The sequence below is a fragment of the Ilyonectria robusta genome (assembly GCF_021365365.1).
Source record: "Ilyonectria robusta strain PMI_751 chromosome Unknown BGZ61scaffold_17, whole genome shotgun sequence".
NCBI lineage: Eukaryota > Fungi > Ascomycota > Sordariomycetes > Hypocreales > Nectriaceae > Ilyonectria > Ilyonectria robusta.
In genome coordinates this window covers 702,226-724,499 of record NW_025764451.1, presented here as the reverse complement: position 1 = coordinate 724,499, position 22,274 = coordinate 702,226, and the positions used below count along the sequence as shown (strand labels likewise).

Genomic DNA, 22,274 nt, shown 5'->3' with positions numbered 1-22,274 from the left:
TTAATGCGCGGGACGAGGGAGGGAAAAGTGTTGCATATCTGCGCCTAATTAAGCAAGTGAGGGGGGATGGTGTTGTGCCGAATTCAATCTGTGGAGACACATTAGTGCGAGTCGCTGCGACACATGAACCACGCTGTGCCCCCAAGTATTGCGGTGCTCATAAATATGGCTTTTAAGATGGCGTCTAGAGATCCAAAATATTGATTGCTACCGGTGCCATCGCCTCTCTTAGGGCTCATTTCAATTGCATCATTGCAAGCGCCTGCGAGATCGGAAATCATCCGTCCCAGGCGTGACCTCGGCAGCATGGGAGGGCACCTGGACCGCTAAGCTTGAAATGGCCTGAGAAGAAGCCGCTCCGTGGGTCAACTGCCCTAATGAGGCTAGGAGATGGTTAGCTGAATCATCATACGACATGGTGGAGGGTTCTAGGTTCGTAGAAGGACGGGCAAATGGAGGAGGATTTGAGGCCATGCTACCGAAGAGTCCTTTGACAGCTGCGCCCCAGCTTGGGGAACATGAGCCCTGCATAAGTCAACCCCGTGTTTAGTGGTCTAGAACAGGCAGATTGAACTGTCACTACTACCTCGCACTCCTACTGACTCTCGTATCCTTGTTGCCACCATTCAGAGGGGAAGACGGTGAGCCCCCGGCCATCCATGACTCTCCCCCCTCCCAAGATTCAGCATGTCACAATGAAACCCCGGATTTTCTGCTCATCACCCGTCTCTCCCCCGCCACACCAATCCCAACATCACCACGGCCGGCCTGCTGACCGGCACTTGGCACCCCTACAGTCTCCTACGTACTTACCCAGTCCTCCCTAGTAGCATCGGGACCACCCCATTTACCCCAAACGCCCCTCACCAGACCGTCTCACGTGCTGTCCAGTCCCGGGATTCTGCTATTTCTCTCCTGTCGCAGCTGGTTCACGTCCCTTTCTCCGAGGAGACTAGCCGTGGCTGATGACTCTGCTGGCCTCAACGTATCTTCCATCATCGTCGGCGTTGTGTCAATTACCTAAGGAATCGAGACGCCCTTTCTAGCCTCGAAAATGTTTTACCAGTGTAGGTCGACCCACTCAGCTTTTTTGCCCTGCCCACATTTCCCTAACATGACTTGATACGTCAAGTCCAAGGCGTTCAAGACAGTGACCGCTCGCCACCGTCTCAAGGCGACACTTCGCAAGCCAGGAAGCCTGGAAAAAGTCCCCATGCCTGCGTCGAGTGCCAGCGCCGCAAGATTCGCTGCGATGGTAGCCATCCTTGCCGTCAGTGTCTCTCCAGCCGCTCCGAGAAGCGATGTGTCTATGACAAGCATCGCCAGCGAGTTCTTCCTTCAAAAAAGTTGGTTCCCACACCTACAGCGCTCAATCGCCTGGTCCTGATTCCTGCCTGACTGGTACTGACACGTTTTAGAATGCTGGAAGACTTGTCACAGAACCTTGAGGAGTGTCGCACAGTCTTGAGGCGTCTGTATCCCAATCACCAAGTCAAATCTCTCCTCCCTCTGTCCAGACAAGAACTATGCAATCTCTTGGGCCAACCAGGAGAGGCGGAGACGATTGATGTCCTACCATCTCCCTCACTCAGCACGCTCGAAAAACCACTCGGTTTTGAGCAAATGCCTACCGAAGAGTCGGAATGGGACGAAGAGCGGCGAGATCGAGATCCTATACCTGCAGAGGCCGATGATATCAACGCCCTGTCACTTACCATGGATAGAACAACCTCATATCTCGGCGCATCTTCTGTCAAAGCCGCATTGATGGTCATGCTCAAGGTTGAACCTCGACTGCGAGCAGCCTTGGCGTCGCCTCCGAAAGTTCCTGGCGAGAAAACAAATGGCGGTCCAGTTTTCTGCCACCTCGTCAAACCCCCAAAGGAGAACTCTCCAATCGCATGGACTTGGAAGGGCCAGACATTCGTTGATGCTTATTTCAAGCGCTTGCATATTTTCACTCCAATGCTCGATGAAGTTACGTTCCGCGCAGACTACCTCAAAGGTCAGAGGCAGGATGCACCTTGGCTTTCTTTGCTGAACATGGTGTTCGCCATGGGCAACATCATGGCTACAACATCAAGCGACTTGAACCACGTCAAGTATTATAACCAGGCCATGGAACATCTCCATCTCAGCTCCTTTGGAAGCAGCCATATCGAGACTGTACAAGCATTGATCCTTCTAGGTGGCCATTACCTCCATTATATGAACCGGCCGAACATGGCCAATGCTATTCTGGGCGCGGCAATCAGAATGGCAAGCGCGCTGGGTTTACATCGGGAATCCCTCACACAGAAAAGCGGCGGTGTTGCAGTGGCAGAAACACGGCGGCGAACATGGTGGTCCTTATTCTGTCTTGATACATGGACCACGACGACCATGGGCCGTCCCTCATTTGGACGATGGGGACCTGCAATCAATATTCAACCCCCAAAGTTGATCACTAATGAGGTAGCTTCTATAACCCAGTCTCTTGAATTATAGCATTCTAACTCGACTTAGGAGGACCATGACTCCGCCCAGCACGCAGGCATCATGCCGCTTCTTGAAAACATCAAATTCTGCAAAATCGCCACGCAAATCCAAGATGTTCTCGCGTTGTCACCTCTTCTAAACAAGGAAGACCGTGGCCATCTAGATGGACTGCTGGTCGACTGGTATAACACATTGCCGTGGCTCCTCCAAACTACAGAACCTTGCGCAGAGCCACTCAGCCTCTCTCGATGCATTATGAAGTGGCGGTATTGGAATCTACGTATTCTGCTTTATCGCCATACTCTCCTCACTCTGGCCAGTAACAGCAAAGGTTTGACGATGACTGAGCACGACGTTTCTGCAATAGAAACATGTCAAGAACTTGCCAAGGCGACAATTGATGATATAAAAACAGAGTGGATGCGACATCAGATGTCTGGTTGGAATGCTGTGTGGTTCCTATACCAGGCTGTCATGATACCCTTGGTTAGCATTCTATGGCAACCTAAAAGCCCGTCACTCCCCGAGTGGCAGAGCCAGGTTGAGACAGCCCTAGGGCTCTTTGATGCCATGGAGGATTGGTCACTTACAGCACGCCGGAGCCGAGACGTCGTGTGCCAAATATATAATGCGAGCTGCCAATTTTCCGGTCACGATAGTAGCCCTTCGCAGGGCGGGCACGGCGAACAGGGCCAAATGGTAGAAAGCATTCATGCGTCGCCTATTGGCCTTGAGACAGATGACGTGGTCAACATGCTAGATCAAGACTGGTTGTGGGATGTTGACGGTCTGTTTTGGGAACAACAAACCCTACTGCCAGTTGAGGATGGCATTTTTGGAGTTGAAAGCGACATGATGTCTGGAGACTATTTGTCTTTAGACAGGGATGGCGCGTATGCTAATATGGAAAGTATATAACGATGGAATTCGCAGGATTGAATAATGAATGATATCTGGACTGGAGCGTCGACAGATGGATAACCTCGCTTGAATGGATTAGCTATGTACATTAAGGACAGTAAATTCTGGTGTAGGGGCATGAAAGCACAGGGCTGATGATAATTTGCCCAAATTATTACGTTGCACAGTGAAAGACAATACTGAGCCGAGGTGCCCAGTAATGCGACTAAACTATGTTGCAGCCAATTACGGACTGTGGGTTCAATAATATTTGCCAACGGCAGGAACAAGTTATCTCATTGTATATACTTAAAGTCCTTGGCATGATACTCCAATGCTGGTGTTATGTACAAAGATTAAAGGGCGTAGTTTAAACTAAATCTCGGTCTAGGGCGAACGGCATACGTAGCAAAGGATTGACGAGCCGAGAAATTAGATGAGTTTCACGCCTGAAGCCGCGAGGGTGACGTAGAACAACTTGGTCTGTCCGGTGATGATCATGCGTCCAGCACCCGCAAACTGGAAGTTGGCAGCGGTGGTTCCGGTGTAGATCTTGCCGATCAGCTTGCCAGAGGCATTCCAGACGTGGACACCATCACCGCAGCCAGCGTACACGCGACCCTTGGAGTCGGTATGGACACCTGTCGCTCGAGAATTAGTATATTGCAGAGATGTAAAGAACCATGGAGAACAAACCATCGGGAATGAAAGAAGCGACGTAGGCAAAAGTCTTGCGGTTCTGCCAAGTGCCGTCGGCGTTGACGTCAAACGAGTAGACCGAGGCCGGGGAAGACAAGTTGCGGCCGTAGAATCCGAGGGCAATTCCAGTGTCGGTAACGTAGGCGTTCTTGCCGCTGGGAGAGAAGGTAACGCCTATTCACCATTAGTATCTTGTGCCGGTGCCATTTTCAAGCGAGACTGACCGTTGGGCAGCGTGAAATCATCGGCAACGACGGCGACAGCGCCAGTCTTGAAGTTGTATCGGTAGACTTGGTTTCGCAGACCAGGGACCGGGCGGAAGTCCTGGAGGTAACCGTAGAGAGTATCGGTGAAGTAGAGTTCACCGTTACGGGGGCTGACGACCAGGTCGTTCAGGGAGTTGAACTGTCGGCCAAAGTAGTTGTTCAGGAGGACTGTTGTTGATTAGCGTACCGTTCTTTGGGCCGTTGCTCGTCACATCGCTTGGTGACGGAGTAGACTATGATTCTTACCGGTGGTGTTATAGGGTGCCTTGGGGTTCATCGCATAGAGAGCTGATGGCACATCATCGCCTTGACCTTCTCCGGCGAAGATGATGTTACCCTTGTAGTAAGTTCCACCTGAAGGTTGTTAGTGTAATGTCACCCACCAAGTCAGGGGAGTCCTGTACCATTAGGGTTGATAACCTGGGGGTTTGATGGCACAACCGTCACCGTCACCTCCTTGCCGTAGTTCTTTCCCTTTCGCACTTTCTCGGCCTCCTTGAGAGAAATCTTCTGGATGATGGACGACTTGTTCAGGCCGGTCCCAGCGGCAGGGGCGCCGGCATTTTGGACGAAGAAGACTTCATCAGTAGGAGGGTACCTGGTATTGTTAGATGGCCTGCGACAGAAAATGCCATGTTAGGTTGGATGACTTACCACACGACGGCCTCGTGGAAAATGGGGTCAGTCTCAGACGTAGCGATCAGAGTCAAGGAAGGGTCCTTTCCAATGACGTCGTAAAACTCCTCGTCATACACGTGGAAAGGCTTCGCAGTGAGAGACTTCTGGGTTACCCCAGGCCAAAGAAACACCTGTTCGAGTCAGTAATGTCCACATACAGTAATGGATATGTGACGAGGGGGAGTGAGTGGGGTCGTGGTGAAGGTGAAGGTGAGGGGCAACATACGGTCGAGTCGTTGGCCTGCACAGGAGGTGGCACATCATCCAAGACGTTGAAAGTCTTCTGGTTGATGATCTGGGCCGTGGAAGGCAGCTTGGCGGCCAGGGCACCCCATGACGTGAGATCCAGTCCCGAGTGGACGAGGATCCCAGCAGCAAGCACAGCGAGAGTAGAAGGCATCGTGGGTAAGGTGATGGTGGTGCTTGTTTGGGTCGTAAGGTGATGAGATGCAGGTTGCTGCAGGAGATATTAATATGCTTCCGCGAGCACTCCTGCCGCGCGTTGATCATTACCCATTCCAAATTATGGAGTAGTATCAAATGAAAGAATAAGATTGCCAACAGCTTGGCCATGAGACATTAATCATGACGGCATCGAAATCCCCAGGGCCCGATCGGCCTTTCGCCTCGAGTTGGGTCAAGACCCGTACATTAAGCTCACTTTACGCTTATCCGGATCCACGTTCATACTTGCACCCGCAGGCTATAATCTCGCATCTCAGGGCCTCGTACGACGGGGTGACCGGCAACAGCGGACATCGGCTGCGCTCGAGTTCATGCGGGAAGGTTCATGGGGGGAGCGATTCTCAGCTGCAGGTTCATGGCACGGCACCAGATGCCAAGCCGCTAGAATACGAGCTGGAGAATGGGCTACTGATGTCTGTACGTAGTCTGTACGTACAGAAACATGGGAGTCCTGCGTACATACCGTGGTCCGTTGCCGGGGAGTAAACGCCAAACGCCACCAACAAACTCAACCGCTGTCTGACGAATCCGACGACGCGGCAGATGCGTTGGCTGCAGGGAAGGGGTTGCAGTCATTAATCAACCCGCATGACAGGGCCCTAGGGGCTCATCCGGGTGCCGACAACACACACGGCATATCTCAGCGGCCGGTATACCTTCCTAAGCGAGTGCTGGCGCTACCACCCTCGCGCTGAAGAAGCTCTAGAAGCGTTACATGTCCAAGCTTCGATGGCTCGCGGAAGCCCGGAAGCCATCATCACAGATCCGACATGCTTATTGTTAGAGTGCTCACACTAGGCGATAGAGGCTAGGCCGTACCCACCGTGATGTACCATCCAGGGGCTCGGACGGCGGAGAAGCGTTCCGTTCCCCGGCTTCCCCCAGAGCCCGCACGAAAATCAGACAATCCTTGGCGGCTGCTTTGGGAAACACGGCCGCTCATCCCGCCTTCTCGGCAGCTGGAATTCGCAGTAGAAGTCGGGGAGGCGGGCGGGATGCTACGGTGGCCGGACGGAAGGGCCTTGTCGACTAGCAGGGATGGCGACCAACAACGAAAGACAGCGCTCCACAATCCTACAGACTCAGCACACACGGTACCTGATGAATCACACTTCCGCAGGGAATCTAGAAAACCTTGCGAATGCTGAATGGGCCGAGTTGTCGGGCCTGTTGGTCTGGCCACAGCAACCACCTCAGCGGAACCGAGAGAATTGCCGCACCCACCACTCGTTCGTTCCGTATCTCTGGGACAAACCGTCTGCACCTCTGTGACAAACTGCCGAGTCCCTCGGCAAGGTGCTGCCTGCGCTTGTACAAGGTACAGTTCCCCATCGCCAAGAGGACTTCAGCTTGCACCCCGGAACCCTGCGCGGCGATTCCTTGGTTGCTTGGCTCCTTGGCCGGAAGAGGACGCGCCGCACTAGCAAAACTCAAATGTCCAAGACAACTGGTGATTTTAGGAGGGCTTTTTGTTATCCATTTTAAATCATCCGAGATGGAAAAATTGGAGCAGGCGAGACCGCCACAATTATGCACGAGGCGGGATGGGGGCTGTTCCTCGAGCACCAGCTGTCACCTATACCATGGCTGAAGTAGCAATAGACGGCGCGTGTGGGCGCATTCGGAAAAAGAAAGGTTCTTGGCAGCCACGAGGGGATCAACTGTCAATCTTCTCAAATGTTGGCTCTAGTCTGTTGGCCAAGTCCCTCTTCCATTTGATCCTCGCCAACCTCGCAGATCCAGGTATTGTCTTGTCTTCTGCTCCGCACGCCTGTCCATCCCGTCTTCTGCCCCTGGTTTGGGGCCAGCCAACAACATGATCGACCTCAACACGACCAACGGCTCCGTGGCCGTCGTCATCATCGTCTTCATCAGCATCGCCTACTACAATGTCCTGGAGCTCAACGTCTACATCTTCGGCACCTTCAAAAAGCACAGCGGCTTGTACTTTTGGAGTTTCCTGGTTTCGACATGGGGCGTGGCCTTTAACGGCACTGGCTACCTCATCAAGTATCTTGCCGTCGATGTGTCCGCCAACCTCTATGCGACTCTCATCCTGATAGGCTGGTGCTCGATGATCACCGGTCAATCAGTTGTGCTCTACTCTCGACTGCACATTGTCATGCACAACCAGCGCCGCTTGCGCCTGGTGCTGATCATGATCATCACCAACGCAATCTGGCTGCATCTACCCGTCATAGTTTTAGTTTACGGCGCCAACTCGGCAAACCCGAAGCCGTTCACGAAGCCGTACGACATCTACGAGAAGCTCCAACTGAGTGTTTTCTTTATCCAGGAAATCATCATTTCAGGGTTGTACGTCTGGGAAACAAGCAAGCGCCTGAAACTAGAAAAGAGTCTGGGCAACACGAAAACGAAGGCCGTCTTGAACCATTTGATCTACGTCAACATCCTCGTTGTTTTCCTCGACATCTCCATCCTCGGCCTCGAATTCGCAAACCTCTACGACATCCAGACCGCCTGGAAGCCGCTTGTGTACAGCGTCAAGCTCAAGCTCGAGTTCAGCATCCTCAACCGCTTAGTCGAGCTGACGCGAGGGTCCAGAAACGACAGCTCCTACACCCGCAGTGCGCATGCCACCCAACATGATGTGGCATTGGAGACGTTCAACGGAGAGAGGGGGAGACACTTTAGGGGAGCAAATGGAGAACATGGCCCCGAGTATGAAGTCCGCGTTGGCAAGGGCGAAAACAACCCGACGACACATGTCCAAAACTCTGTCCTGATGAAGACGACCGAGATCACAGTCCACAGCCACAGACGCACGAGCAATAGCGACCACGACACGGAGAGTTTGGAGGAAATCAGGGCAGGGATTCCGAGCGAAGAGCGTGATAAGGTACGAGGAAGCGCCTCGTCAACATCGTCCGAAGTACAGTTCGCAAGGTTCAGAAACTGAGTTGCGGTTTACGATATCCATCTATTAATTAATTCACCTTGACCCTATTCCAAGTCTGACAGTGGCTGGCCAGTTGTGTTGCTCATTTGTGACGATCCTTTGCTTCTAATCGGTACGCGCCGCGTGGGAGGAGGCACATACGTAAGGGGCGTCTGTCGTATGTCGCCGCCATCGGCGCCTCCTGGAGCCCGGATTCCACGTTTGGTCTGGCCAGTTAGCCGTAGGGCATAATGCAACATCGTAAGGGGGGGGTGCCTGCCTCCGTGATCCCTCGGCGGATGGTACCCTACTGAACGGTCATGGAAGAAGCCCATGTCACGTCAGAGGAAGCAAGAATGCGAGACCGAGAGGGAGAGATTGCACACTGCACTACGTATTGTTCCGCCATACACTAGTCTGTATTTGCGTGCCTCCTTCTGGCTCCGGAGGCTCGGCACTCCGTCCCATGGAAACCTGCCGCTTAGAATACCCCTTACGCTGGCTCTCGGGAACTGGATGGTGTGCTACTTCTGCCGCGGACAGGGAAGATCAGCCGTACCTGCACTACTGCAGATAATGTACCACAACATGCAGTTCTTAGGGCCACGAGGCCGCAAGCGATTAGCGCAGAAAGCCTAGAGCACGCTGGCACTCACGCGTAACACAAAACGCGTCAGCTTGGCGGCTTGTCCATGTTTGGGAGGCTCCAATGATGGCATCCTCTGCAGTAAGAGCTCTTGCATTCATCCTCGAAATGAACAACACACCACCTTCATAGGGCACTGGTCGTGTCGCTTTTACTAACTCCAATAACAGTAAAAGAGGATGAGAATTCAGGCTGTTTGTAAACCCGTATGATACTAGGGACGATTGTGGATTGTAGATGTTGCTGGGTGTAGGGTATGGCACAAAGCTCATCTTGCTAAATGGAAGAATAGACAGACGCACTTTGACCCTTTTATTCCTACTTGAGGCTAAATACAACCATAATGCACTTGATAAATCCACAAGCTTATTTAAATCGAGGCTTGCAATACGCCAACACCAATATCTATCCCCAAATCCCGTTAATTTTGTCGACTCTGTAGCTAATTCTGAGTTTCAAGATCCAAATCTCTCGGATTTCTGGTCATAATAGGCGGAAACGTTGATATCGGACTGATACCTGAGGAAACGCTTGGCCGTTGCGTTGTCAAGGAAAAGGGGGAACTAGTCGAGGAATTGCCCCTGAGGATCGGTTCGTATCCTAGTCTAGGTCCCGCGGCGTCGGCAATGGACGACATTTGCGGTATTGCGCAGTCGCAAGTCCGGCCTCCCCTCTTGACTAGAGCGCGCAGTTGGTTCAAGATGGGGAACTCCAGCTTCAGCTTGACGCTGTACACGGCGCTCTTGTAGGTGGTCTGGATGACGTGTGCACCACCTAGCTCGGCGCCGATTATGGACAAGTCCATCAAGATGACGAGGATATTAACGTAGATGAGGTGCTTCATCACCCGGCGGGAGGCTTCCCTCTTGTGGGGCGTTATGAGCCGTAGCATCTTCCGGGTTTCCCACAGGTAGATGCCCGAGATGGTGATCTCTTGCGCTGCGAACCCGAAGAGCATGACCTTTTCGTAGATTTCAAATGGTCTGATGTATGGTCCTGGATGGGGAGAGTTGGAGCCGAAATTAAGGACTGTAGGCGGTACGGTAAAGACAAAGAAGCTCGACAGGATCATGACCAGGACCCATCGGATTTTTCGCTTGTCTTCAACAACCAAGTGAAGGCGGGAGTAAAGAACGAGGGACTGGCCAATGACCATGGGGACGCCCCCGAGGGTAATGATGACGATGTTGGCATAGGCATCGCGGCAGATCTGGAAGAACTGTAGCAGGAATCCCACCGAGTGCAGGACGATTCCCCACGAGGCAAAGATCAAGCTCCAAAAGTACAGGCCGGCGCGTTTGCGGAAGCGGAAGAAGATGTGGACGTTAATCTCGATGACGTTGTATATGGAGATGGCAAAGAAGCCGGCGATGGCCATGGCAATGGGGATGGTGAGTTCGATGCCGCCGCGGTAGCCCTGCTCGACGGGCATGTTGCTTGGCGTGTTAGTGTAGTTGAGCGTGTCCCAAGGCAGCTAGACCTCTCGGAATCCGCCGCGTCCAGAGCATGTGGCTTGGCAGACGACCAAGTAAAGGGCGAGGTGGCGAAGCGGCGGAGCGTTGGGGACGGCATTTGCCGCTTGGGGAGAATGCGGGGGGCAAAAGTGGTACTGATGATGGATCCCCGGATGATCAACTTCGAATGATTCGCTTGCTTGCTTGCTCTCAGCTTTGGGCTGGTCGTCGTGTCGTGGGCACGCGTCAAGCAGCCTCGTTTCGTCGCGGACAATAGGGGCTTCGCAGCCGAGAGAAGTCGTCGTGTTCTTCGCCCTCGCGGTGATGTTGAATCTCGCGTCTGGCTCTGCGTCTCCCTGCCGGGCGCTCTTAGAGTTCATATGTTGGCATCTGGTCATCCGGAATGGCGGTAGGTTTAATACTGACGCCTTAGGCCACAAAGCGAGCAAATGAGATGCCGAGTGATTGGTTGCTGGGAGCATCTGACTCGCGCACCAAATCGACGGCTCGCAACGCCACTTCGAGCTGAGCACTTTTAGGTCAAGCCATCGAGCGTGTACAGTGTGAAGGTTGCTATACATAGACACGTGGATGCTTCCGTGTTGTGGCATTTGCAAATTTGCATCACCATTTCAATTGTGCTAGACGACGAACCGCCATCTAATCTAACTTTCACCTCTGCAGTTCTAGAAACGACGTTACGTCATTCGATCATTGGTACCGACGCCTCAATGACTGAATTGCATTTTTAACTATGCATGACAGGCGACACAATCCATGTTCTTATGCTGTTGCAGTCTCAGCAACCCTATTTCTCTACGGAGTAGTGGTGGTGGGTAATGGAGCTGGAGTATTGAGCGGTGGAGAATAATGTTCATTGTCCCAGGACCGCCAAAGTTGAACAGAAGCTCAGCACGTGCTCAATTAGTAGATGCTTTGCCTATAAAATGTATTCTCGAATCAACGGACAGAGCTGAAAATATTCTCTGTATTATTTGTGACGCTAGCTGTTGTCAGTATTTCCAGGGGCTTCCCACATGCTATTTTGGTGATAGGAGCGCGTATATTCACATTTCATATTAAACAATACACCAGTGGATACAAAAGTACAGAAATGGGTTAGCATTTACTGCAAGACATCATTCTTACTTTATTAATATTCCTTGTTAGATGGCTTGAGTGAGCGTTCTACCTTCACATGCCGCGCCTTTGGACCGAAACAGCCTTCTTGCTTCTTCGCACAGTGTCAGCCACCCCCGGTCGCGTGGCGGCGCAGGTTTCAGTTCGGGAAGCCATACGAAGTATGCGAGGCTTTACGAGGCTATAATTTGACTCTAGAGAGATGTCTTCATGATTCCAAAGCCGCCATCGTTCTAGGCGTAAGGGGTTCATGTTAAACAGTTAGAGTGACGGACGACTAGGTGTAACGGTGGAGCTCCACCACTGCGGAGCAGATGAAACAGGAAATAAACACATCAACAAGAGAATGAACCACGATACACACCACTACTAAATTAATAGATGAAGCAATGAGGCAGGTCGTGCTGATACAGTATTTCCCGTACGGGGTTTGTGACTAGCTCTTACCCCGTATAATACCCTCAGATGCGCTTGATTCACTCGCTCTGACCTAGTAAAACCTCCTCGATCCAAACCACACCTATCCGATTGACCGAATGACTGACCTGCATATCTAGTCTCCGGATTGTGCTATGACATCACCCCTGCTGCCATCACTTCCGCACTGACTCGGATCGGCAAGACCCGGATTTCTAGAACGTGGTCGCCAGCTCGCGTGGCAGCGCTGCACCTGCTGATGTTCGACGGTGACCTTCACGACGACACCATTACGACTTTGACGCAGGCTTCGAACGTTCTGGGTCACAGAGGGCTACGATCTGGAAACCTCTCCTTTGAGCCGACCATCGCCAAGTGTTTCCAGCGGAAGCTTGCCGGCGGAAGCTTTCTGTGGCGGAAGGCGGCGTGTTACACTAGTTGTCGGGGCGCAATTACAGGGGCTTCGGCAGTGGTGAGTGCCGGTCACAGCTATTGACGGCTCGCTTTCTAGACGGCGTTTTCCACGCCCAGTGAGACATTCCTGCGGCAGCGCGTTTGCTGCGGCTTGAACTACTACAAATACGCTTTTAAAGAGTGCCAAGCCAATGAGATTCGGCTCTCACATGCACTACTAGCAACATATAATAGAGCGGTGTCAGTTGAAATGAGAATTAGTGAGAAGGGGCGGGTTGACACGTCATCATTACTAGATCTAATTTCCCTTCAGTTTATCTATCTCCTCGGACCGGAGGCCATCGCTTTATTTTACCCAGTCAGAATAAGCTTGACATATTTACGAAATATTAAGAGCGTTTTTGTTTACTCATTGTGTAGATGATGCGGGTAAGAGAGACTGTAATACCCAGCAACCCGCCCAAAAGGCGGATGGTATTGACTCTAATAACAATTCGTCTATGATAGCATGGAAGATAGAGACTGAAGATGATGCAAATGAATAGAACAGATAAAATTCACAAAAATTCACATCTACTCCTCTCAGTACTGTCGGTCAGATGTACTAAATGATGCCGTAAGCTCGGACTAAAAATGCCGACAATCGAGAAAATGACAATGTTTGCTGATGAAGTTGGACAGTCTAAGCTGCTATACGTAAGTCTTCCCGCCAAGCTCCAAGACTGACTATGTCAGACGGAGATATGGACTACAATAACGCTACCGGCAAGAGGGGTGATCATTCCCTTTTGCCGTAGCGGGATTGCGACAGACCACGTTCAAAGGCAAGGCGACACCCCCGTTGATGCGGCCCGCTGCGAAGATGATCTCGGCAAAAGCAAAGAGACGGCCTAGCCCTACCCTAAAGGCCAAATATCCCTGACACGCTGTCAGCAAAATTTAGCGTCGGCGATCATAACTTCTTGATCTGACAATGAGCTTTAGTGACCCAATTGTGGGCTTCATTTGGTAATGGCTCTATTAACAACCCAATTAACCCTTCCACCTACAAGGAAGAGTGACTGGGAATGTTAACTCGGGCGTTAAATGGCATTTTTTATGAAAGGACAAAACTATTGTTGGGTTGGGCGGAGTAACAAATCTGTAGGGATTACTTGACTGATGCATTCGATCCCGAGTTCTAAAAGCTTGCTGGAATAAATAACGCCCGTCCGTTTCTGAATCTCAAGTGCTACAACTCGGCTAGAAAAGATTCGGCCCAGACGTTGATAAGCCGGGTGCTGCAGGATGATGATGATACAAAACAGGCTTGCCTCTAGCGTGCCTCGTAGACCCAGTGCAGAGGGTCAATAATTTAAGTTATCGGAATCTCTCAACGGCAGCTCGAAAGCGGTAAAGACATTGTAAAGTGGCATCAATCTGGGTGCACTGATGGTACGGGTGATGGAATTGGTGCTTTACAGGGCATATCTGATCTCTGATATCGGCGCTACAGCAACAATGCTTAATGAAGACGGTAATTTGAAAATACAAGAATTTCTTTTGTTATTCCTTTCGAAATTTACTAGCTTTAGAAGTTATCCTTTTTCATCGCCATGACGTTCCGGCTGACGCATTTATTTGTCCAGGCTGGGAGCGTCTGCCGCAGTGTAGGAGGGGCGCTGAAGTAGCAAGCAGTGGACTAGTGAATTGGCCGGCTGTGTATTAGAGTATATCGGCAATATAACTGTTGGATCAGTAGTCTGTTAAAATACTATCAGTTGGAGACGGTCGCAAGCTACTGTTAACGCAAATTTACAGAAATGTGGAACGTCTTGTTTGGTCAATAATTGGCTGAAGCCCTGGAACGGGCCGCGTTCTTGTTGAGAATGGTTGAGCAAACCGAGAGAGGGGGGATTGGATGGAAACATATGATCCGACAAGCATCTGGTGTGATCATTATCAACAACCTGACCCAACCTGGACGCGATTGGCCCGCTCGAGAAGACAACCAGGGGGCTGCGGTAATAAAACGGACTGCCCTCGCTTGCTTAGATGAGGGGAATCCTGGCTTGAATCATTTCTTCTCCGTACAACCCCGCGCAATTACGAAGAACCTGACATTCGTGTCCGAGACAAATACTGGACTGACGAGATGGCAACAACCGATGCGGTTCTCCTGGCAGCTCCCGATGCTCATGTTGAATTCCTTGCCTTGAATGTGAGGATCATAAGCTCATCTTAACCCCAGGTCCTCGATGATCGAGATTCCTCGCTTGGCGCTGTAAGAACAACCCCTGCTAATCACCTGAGGTTGAGATGAGGCCACCCGCTCTAACCCATTGTGCTAGGACGCGGCATCGTCGACTGAAAGTTTGAGGAGTTCAATTCTCGACTACCGACACGAGAATGGTAGAACGTATCATCGATATAAGGATGGAAGTCTGTCACCGATGTTTTGCTTGCACCATAATCTCACACTAACGCATGTCAACCGCAGAATACAACCTCCCCAACGACAATGAAGAGAACGAGAGACTAGGTACATTTCCGCGTCTGGGTGCTAATTGACCACATCTACTCATAGCCTTTTTAGACCTACAGCACAATTTATTTCTTCTCAGTTTCGACAATAAGCTTGGTCTTTCGCCCCCCAATCTCCCTGGCTCCGAGGTCAAACGGGTTCTCGACTTGGGCACTGGCACAGGCATCTGGGCAATTGACTTTGGAGACGAGCATCCCGAGGCCGAGGTAAATGATTTGTCTCAAAATTCAAGGTTTATAGCTAACGCCCCACAACCTAGATTGTTGGTGTCGATCTGTCTCCCATTCAACCGAGCTTGTAACTCTCACTTATCATTTGGGTTTACTGTGCATACTAACACATAGCTAGTGTGCCCCCAAACGTCCGGTTCCTCATTGACGACATTGATGAAGATATGGATTATTCTGAGCCGTTTGATTATATCCACAGCAGAATGATGAACTTTAGTGTTCAGAACTGGACTGATTATTTATGGAAAATCTTTCAGTAAGCTTCATTTAAAGCGCTCCCTCCATTCTCTGTAGATTTACGCTAACTCGACAGGAATCTCACTCCGGGAGGCTACGTTGAGCTGCAGGAGATGGATGGTTTCTATCGGTCCGATGACGGAACTCTTACTCGGGATCATGCAGTCTCAAAATGGTGCGATTTTGTAGGTGAAGCAGCAATCAAATTAGGTCGGCCTTTCGAGCACACCGACAAACTGGGGGGTATTCTAGAGGGAGCTGGATTCACCGATGTGGTCACCACCTATTATAAATGGCCAACGAATTGCTGGCCCAAGGATAAGAAATACAAAGAGATAGGGGCATGGAATAACGAGAATGCAACTCGTGTTCTCGAGTCAGTATCTCTGGCGCCGTTCACGAGGGGTCTTGGATGGTCTAGCGAGGAGGTCAATGCCTTTCTGGTCGATGTGAGGAAGGACTTGAATGACCCGAAGATTCATGCCTACTCGCGAATGTACGTATCCCGACCTTTCGCCTTGAACTTTTGTGCTAATTCGTCAATAGTTGCTCGGTGTACGGGAGGAAGCCGGAATAATGAGCAAGTATGTGCGCATCACGTCGTGCTTGTAGAGGTCTAAGAATCCATCGACATATTCGATCATTGTCATGATGCATAGTAAGCCACCGTCACAACGTGAAGGCGAACCAACCTTGTACGTGAGAGGGTCCTCCGTATCGGTCGAGTTGTTTCAAGTTTACAAAAGACCAGCCAGCTATCCGACAGAGCAAATCTCTAAGTCGCCGGCAATTTTTAAGCTCGATTCAGCTAGCAACATCTCTATTCGCCTTTCATTGCACTGAAATCTATCCCGTAAACATCCCCTGTGTCCCAAAAAGCGCTACAGTTCCCGGATTTCGAGGCTGAGTCTGATCGACGGGGCCTTGCCATCCATGTCTGAAAACACGGGTCTCCAAAAGCTCAACCTCGATGCCTCCTGTAGCATGCGACCGCAGTCCCCCAAGCAGCCGACTTGTTTCGTTTTCCTGGGGAAAGGACTGCATGGTCTCAATATTCAGATATCAAAAAGAGGCGCAATACGAATCGCGATTCAACCCCCACCCTTAGCTGCAGCTGGTAGCAACAACGCCGCCGGGGCTCTTCATGACAGCTCTTGTGAACGAGGCGAACGAGGCATCCCACCGTCCTGCGTCGCTGCTGCTTTCGACTCGATTGTTGAACTTGAATATGAAAAGTGAACCGACACTGTATCACTCGTACCGGATAAACCGACCTGTCTAGCGACATCGTCGTATGGGAAACGGTAAACGGCCGCGACAACTGGTGATTGACAGGACTTCCAGGCGATGCGAAGATGTTCTGATTCCGGGCTGGTCTCATACCTTTCTCGACTTTCAACCGTCTTCCAATATATACAGGGAATATGAGCAAGTTTAGTTATCTATCAAAGCGTAGAAGAAAGGACGCACCGATAAACAGGTTAGCCTTGAGCGAAGCCCCGTGAACGAGAGCCCATCAGACTATGCCCGTCTCTCTGTTTCAAGATAGGTCCGCACTGTAGACGCCCATACTTTGCCCAAATCTGTGGCCTCGTTAGAGAGCGATGAAGGAGCAGAAGGATCCCCAAAATGAAACGTGATGTTTTCGGTGTATGCGTAGACACCAGGTGGAGGAGGGGCAAATAACGGAGGCATGATGATTCCGAAACAAATCCACCCTTTGTGTGTCTCTTGTCGTTCTAGTTCCGAAAATCAGTAGGAATACGGTATGGATTAGAGTTAATTAATTGAACGGCTGGCATGGTGTATGTTGCTGAGTAGGTACAATGGGGGTAGGGGACCTATTTATTGCAACAGTTGGCTCCTTTAAAATAGGGATGAGGTAATCTCTTTGGCACCCTGCCCAGCGATACTGGGGAACAAATTCATGGGTTGCTGGCGTACTTGTCTTGTCCGTGCTCGGATTGCAAAGCTGCCCCGGTTCAATGGCTAAGAGGAGATGGCATGGATCAGAAACAATTCATATGCTATCCTAGTTTTTGAAAGCCCTCCGCGTTTCCAATCCCTTGAGTTTACTAGAGAGTTAGCTCGGCTGGGTCAGCCACACGGCATGTTTTCACCATGCTCCTTGCGAGATCCTTCGACGTCCCATTTCCACCAAACTAACGTGAATGCCGTGAGCTGATATCATTCCGTATAATTCATTCAAACTTTCCTCTCCTTGACTTTAGACTCCTTAACCCCAATACCCAGGACAAACAGTGCTCGTAGAATGGTGCATGTACCAGTGATCACGACACTAACCCAATCCTCTTGTCGCCAGTCCGAAATCGCGAGACGGCCCTCAAGCCGCAACGCGACATACATGGCAGTGAGCATTGTGAAGTCGGCCCACAGAATGGCGAACTGCACGATTTTCCAGATATTGATGTCATCCGTGTAACGCAGCAGGATGACAAACAGACACAGGAACGACGTCCCCATGCCGCCAATCTGGTAGACAAAAGGCTTGAGCTCTTCAGTGGGTGGGTAGTTTGAGAAAAAGGCCAGCGTAGCTAGGTTGTGGTCGAAGAGGTTCACGTACATCCCGGCGATGGTCAGGATGGGGTCAATCCAGAGGAACCATGCGCGGTAGATGGGGTGTACTTGAACTGCCATTCTAGTTGCTTGATAAATGCGGTTCCTAGAAGGGCTTGTGAAGTGATGTCAAACGAATGGGAGCTCAGATTGTCGTTGTAGTCAGAGTATGTTTTATAGAGCTCGATGAACTTGTAGAGGAAGAGGTAGGATGTTCTTATACCCGTAGACCAGTCTAAAATCTGACTCAGCTCACCCACATCACCTTTCTGTCGAATAACTTGTCCATACCCCGCAGGCGTCATCTCATATGTCCGTATTGGGTTGCGCGCTGTGCTCTGTCAGCCCCCAACACCTTCGTGTTCCGTCAGCATTCAGAAAACACGTATCTCGATGCTATAACTTGGCAAGAAGATATAACTGGGTGTGAGGTGGGGTGGTGGTGACAACATTGATGAAGTTCTCAATCTTTGTGTCAGCCAAAGCTATTGTCGAGCCCCATGAAGTCAGTCTCATTGGTGGGTGTTACAGACCGAGTTTTTTTCAAGGCGCTGTCTATTTCCCTCTAAGTAATATAGTAGAAGCCATGAATGTTTGGGACATGCTTTCCTCACTCTTGCGATGGCTGTAACTGTTCTGCTCGCCATGCAGTACACAGCTCTCTGCTCTCAATCTACAAGACGAAGAAGAAAAATGTTTCTGCGAGTACAGGGGAATCATTTATGTTTTATAGTCAGACAATCTCAAGCGGAAGCACTACTTTACCGGTACATCTAATTAGCGCGACAGGCGTGGGCGTTGACGTGGTAGCTACAAGATAGTACCCCAGCAAAGGAAGGCCTTAAGACCGATCCAACACCCACGATGTCCAAGATGAGGCTCTTACTGGGGTTGATCATTAAGCCGCCAATCACGATGACCGAGAGAGCAATGCTGACAATGCTGGTACGGAGTTCATTATCCCCACTCCATGTTGCAGTTGCAATCGCAAAAAGGGTGACGTAGCAACAATGATCCATGCTCATCGGCCCACGAGCCGGTAAACCCTGCAATTATCCATTGTAAGGTCCACGGACACGGTGGACCGAGAAACCCATGGTGACGCACATGGTATCTCGTATCACCAGTCAAGAAGTCCCATGCCAAAGTCGCAGTCAAGCAGCTTCGTCCACAAATACTACCCTATAGACTTCACTGACGGCGGCTCTGTACTCTACTCTACAAATTCGGCTCCAAAGAGAATATGGCCGCTCAAAAGCGCCATCGAGACAATAATTCAACGAAATTAGTGTTTAAGGTTATCCAACTGTCATATACCAATTCTGTCAGTAAATTACTATTCATAATCTGTGGTGCTAGCTAAAGAATGAAATATTTAATCCGTGTTGTGACCCGCACGCATCAGCGTTATCTCCGCCGCGTGCTTCGGGGATATTCTCCCGCTCTCTCTATCAACAACACCCACCAGCCTTCGCTCGTCTCGACAACCGGCGGTGAGAGCATGGATCAATTACGTGGACTATGTGACTGGTTACATACACTCAAACCTATTACCTACGCATTGCCACTAATGACATTGATGTTTTTAGTCATTAGTGGACAGATGACAGCGTCTCCGAACAACTTCCCCTGAATTTCGCCTCCACGGAATTTTTGAAGTTGAGGAAATCCAGGTAGATTTAGGTCAAGATAAACATACTTTCTGCTGGAGTACTGCAACTCTGTAATATCTCAGCATTATGTCAAGCTACTTTACTCCCGTTACTCTTCAAAAGCCCAACTTCAGTTCAATAGAATTTGTTCTCCAACGAGCCAAATGATGATGCTAAAATACGGTCTTGGATTTAAATCATCACGTACCCCTTTATTATCGTCTTGCATTTTCTTGAGCGGCTAGGTTGGTGCTTCTTTTCAACGTTATTCTTCAAGATTACTTACCAGTCTACCCTAGAATAGCCAAATCGGCCCGTGTCCCACTCAACAGCCAGGTCCAACTGCACGTCAAGCTCACCCTGTCATATCAGAGAAAGAATAGGTCATGACTAATATTACAAGGATCTAGGACCCTTGCCTGACCCTGCATCGTTTAATGCCAAGGATTGGGTACGCCCGCTTGGCTAAGGGTCCGGAAATTTTGTAGGACTCCATCGATAGCGTGTTTTAACCAGCCAAGCCCTTTTTTGCGTTTCATCCGGCCGAATATCCGAACCATGGATTGAATTTACATCGCCATATCGACATGCGGCTCAACAGTCTTCTTTCCCATAATCGACCTGGTTAATTGTTACCATATTTTAGACAAACCATCCATTTTTTGGCTTTACCCATTCATAGTTACACACTTTACGTATAGGTTCAATTCAAGGGTTCTCTGTCTTGTTCTTTCTCCTTTTTGCTCTCCCCCTTCACATCTTACCTGTCATGTTTGCTATCATTTATGGACCAGTGGGTCAGTTATCCACCCTTTCGGACACCGAGCAGGAGACATTTATTACCAATCACGAGGGGTGATTATTCGGATATGGAGTCGGGATCGAGTGGATCATGTCACAACTGGCCAAGCTCAAGCCAAGCCGTCATGGCAGCACCTCCGGCCGACATAACCGATCATGATCCATCCGTAATGTCGGAACGAGCCTAAACTGACAGGGCATGAGGCTCCTTCGTATTTGGGATTTGGTATAATAGCAGCGAGCCGCCGGACAACGGCTCTTTATTTTTCGTGTCTCAGTAGTACATTCTTTGCTTCTTGGTCATTCTATTCATTCCATTTTACACTCTTTCTTCGTCCCAATATTGAAACCTCAACAATTACTCTCTTCAACATGCTCTTTTCCGCTTTGCTCGCGGGCGTTTTTGCCTCGTCCGCCCTGGCCTCGCCTCTCTTGGAGGATCGCGCCACCTGCACTTTCACTGATGCGAAGACGGCTATTAAGAGCAAGAAAACCTGCTCCAAGATCTACCTCAAGAACATTGCTGTTCCCGCCGGCACTACTCTCGACATGACTGGCCTCGCCAGCGGCACTCAGGTAAACATGGGCAGAATCTGGCGTAGATGGACATCTGAGCTAATCACGGTTACACTGGCAGGTCATCTTCCAAGGCAAGACAACTTTCGGCTACAAGGAATGGAGTGGTCCCTTGATCTCCTTCAGCGGCAGCAACATTGTCATTGACGGCGAGTCGGGCCACACGATTGACTGCGAGGGCCAGCGTTGGTGGGATACCAAGGGCTCCAATGGTGGCAAGACCAAGCCCAAGTTCTTTTCCGCGCACAGCCTAAAGAACTCGCATATCAACAACCTCAACGTCAAGAACACGCCTGTTCAGGCTTTCAGCATCAACAGCGTCAACAAGCTCTATGTGGATAACGTGCACATTGATAACAGCCTGGGCGACAGCAAGGGTGGTCACAACACTGATGGCTTCGACGTTGGCAGCTCCGATGGCGTTTATATTACCAATGCGGTAGTGAAGAACCAGGATGACTGTATTGCTATCAACTCCGGCACCAACATCGAGTTCAGCGGCGGAACCTGCTCTGGCGGCCACGGCCTCTCCATCGGCTCTGTCGGTGGTCGCTCCGACAATGTTGTCAAGGGTGTGAACATCCACGGCACCAAGGTCATCGACTCAGACAATGGTGTTCGAATCAAGACTGTCTACGGTGCTACTGGCTCAGTCTCTGATATCACCTACTCGAGCATCACGCTCACCAACATTGCCAAGTACGGCATTGTCATTGAGCAAGACTACAAGAACGGCTCCCCTACTGGCTCCCCTACCTCGGGCGTCCCCATCACGGGCGTCACCATCAAGGGCGTTACCGGAAGCGTCAAGTCGGGCGGCCAGAATGTGTATATCCTCTGCGCTTCATGCAAGAACTGGACCTGGAGCGGCAACAAGGTCACCGGTGGCCAGAAGGAGAAGAAGGCGTGCAAGGGTATTCCCAGCGGCGCTTCCTGTTAATGGAGGGTTTGAGATTGGCGTGAGCGGCTGAGTTCCTTCAGACAAGTGGCCATTGAGTGTGGACATGATGAGAGGCCAAGAGCTCTTCTGGGAGAAGCTGGACTGATCCTAGGCACGATTTTGTGTCTGTTTGTTTATTCTAAGTCTTCTGTACATACTACCTTTAAATATACTGTGTATACCTTCAAGTACCTTGATTAAAGTGAGATCACATTTGAGGTGTTGACACCACGGTGACGGTAATCCAATGCAGGTGTTCAAATCAACAAGGCTCAGAAATC

The 22,274-nt window shown here is 50.5% G+C and overlaps 7 protein-coding genes across 7 annotated transcripts; 4 read left to right on the top strand and 3 right to left on the bottom strand.

Annotated features, from left to right (window-relative positions):
- Positions 1-733: 733 nt before the first annotated feature.
- BGZ61DRAFT_425551 (fungal-specific transcription factor domain-containing protein) lies at positions 734-3,540 on the top strand. Its single transcript, XM_046243649.1, has 4 exons — positions 734-1,067; positions 1,133-1,346; positions 1,419-2,454; positions 2,506-3,540. The coding sequence occupies exons 1-4, from the start codon at positions 1,055-1,057 to the stop codon at positions 3,394-3,396; spliced, it is 2,154 nt and encodes a 717-aa protein (XP_046101210.1). The 5' UTR covers positions 734-1,054; the 3' UTR covers positions 3,397-3,540.
- Positions 3,541-3,621: 81 nt separating this feature from the next.
- Positions 3,622-5,713, bottom strand: BGZ61DRAFT_395708 (lactonohydrolase). The gene is made up of 7 exons (XM_046242941.1): positions 5,248-5,713; positions 4,998-5,152; positions 4,748-4,941; positions 4,590-4,697; positions 4,302-4,511; positions 4,075-4,251; positions 3,622-4,019 (listed from the first exon to the last, which is right to left on the bottom strand). Exons 1-7 carry the CDS (start codon positions 5,419-5,421, stop codon positions 3,811-3,813), a joined length of 1,227 nt encoding a protein of 408 aa, XP_046101209.1. The 5' UTR covers positions 5,422-5,713; the 3' UTR covers positions 3,622-3,810.
- Positions 5,714-6,993: 1,280 nt separating this feature from the next.
- Positions 6,994-8,529, top strand: BGZ61DRAFT_456636 (uncharacterized protein). Its single transcript, XM_046246542.1, has one exon. It carries the CDS (start codon positions 7,303-7,305, stop codon positions 8,404-8,406), a length of 1,104 nt encoding a protein of 367 aa, XP_046101208.1. The 5' UTR covers positions 6,994-7,302; the 3' UTR covers positions 8,407-8,529.
- BGZ61DRAFT_496307 (uncharacterized protein) lies at positions 8,396-10,463 on the bottom strand (the record flags this gene model as incomplete). The annotated part of the gene is made up of 2 exons (XM_046251002.1): positions 8,396-8,427; positions 9,551-10,463. The coding sequence occupies 2 exons, from the start codon at positions 10,461-10,463 to the stop codon at positions 8,396-8,398; spliced, it is 945 nt and encodes a 314-aa protein (XP_046101207.1).
- A 4,127-nt stretch (positions 10,464-14,590) lies between these two features.
- BGZ61DRAFT_508021 (S-adenosyl-L-methionine-dependent methyltransferase) lies at positions 14,591-16,279 on the top strand (the record flags this gene model as incomplete). The annotated part of the gene is made up of 9 exons (XM_046251939.1): positions 14,591-14,656; positions 14,687-14,719; positions 14,787-14,877; positions 14,936-14,977; positions 15,032-15,186; positions 15,240-15,277; positions 15,329-15,466; positions 15,524-15,943; positions 15,994-16,279. The coding sequence occupies 9 exons, from the start codon at positions 14,591-14,593 to the stop codon at positions 16,022-16,024; spliced, it is 1,014 nt and encodes a 337-aa protein (XP_046101206.1). The 3' UTR covers positions 16,025-16,279.
- A 1,373-nt stretch (positions 16,280-17,652) lies between these two features.
- On the bottom strand, positions 17,653-18,105 carry BGZ61DRAFT_359038 (uncharacterized protein; the record flags this gene model as incomplete). The annotated part of the gene is made up of 1 exon (XM_046241028.1): positions 17,653-18,105. The coding sequence occupies one exon, from the start codon at positions 18,103-18,105 to the stop codon at positions 17,653-17,655; it is 453 nt and encodes a 150-aa protein (XP_046101205.1).
- Positions 18,106-20,849: 2,744 nt separating this feature from the next.
- BGZ61DRAFT_358710 (glycoside hydrolase) lies at positions 20,850-21,993 on the top strand (the record flags this gene model as incomplete). Its single annotated transcript, XM_046240993.1, has 2 exons — positions 20,850-21,053; positions 21,115-21,993. 2 exons carry the CDS (start codon positions 20,850-20,852, stop codon positions 21,991-21,993), a joined length of 1,083 nt encoding a protein of 360 aa, XP_046101204.1.
- Positions 21,994-22,274: the final 281 nt, after the last annotated feature.

Bases quoted from the DNA above. Each gene is read 5' to 3' on its own strand.
- BGZ61DRAFT_425551 (XM_046243649.1), top strand. The intron at 1,347-1,418 runs GTTGGTTCCCAC...GACACGTTTTAG, and splicing joins CGAGTTCTTCCTTCAAAAAA to AATGCTGGAAGACTTGTCAC. The intron at 2,455-2,505 runs GTAGCTTCTATA...AACTCGACTTAG, and splicing joins CAAAGTTGATCACTAATGAG to GAGGACCATGACTCCGCCCA.
- BGZ61DRAFT_395708 (XM_046242941.1), bottom strand. From the start codon at position 5,421: ATGCCTTCTACTCTCGCTGTGCTTGCTGCTGGGATCCTCGTCCACTCG. The intron at 4,512-4,589 runs GTAAGAATCATA...AATCAACAACAG, and splicing joins GGCACCCTATAACACCACCG to TCCTCCTGAACAACTACTTT. The intron at 4,252-4,301 runs GTCAGTCTCGCT...AATGGTGAATAG, and splicing joins TGATTTCACGCTGCCCAACG to GCGTTACCTTCTCTCCCAGC.
- BGZ61DRAFT_456636 (XM_046246542.1), top strand. From the start codon at position 7,303: ATGATCGACCTCAACACGACCAACGGCTCCGTGGCCGTCGTCATCATC.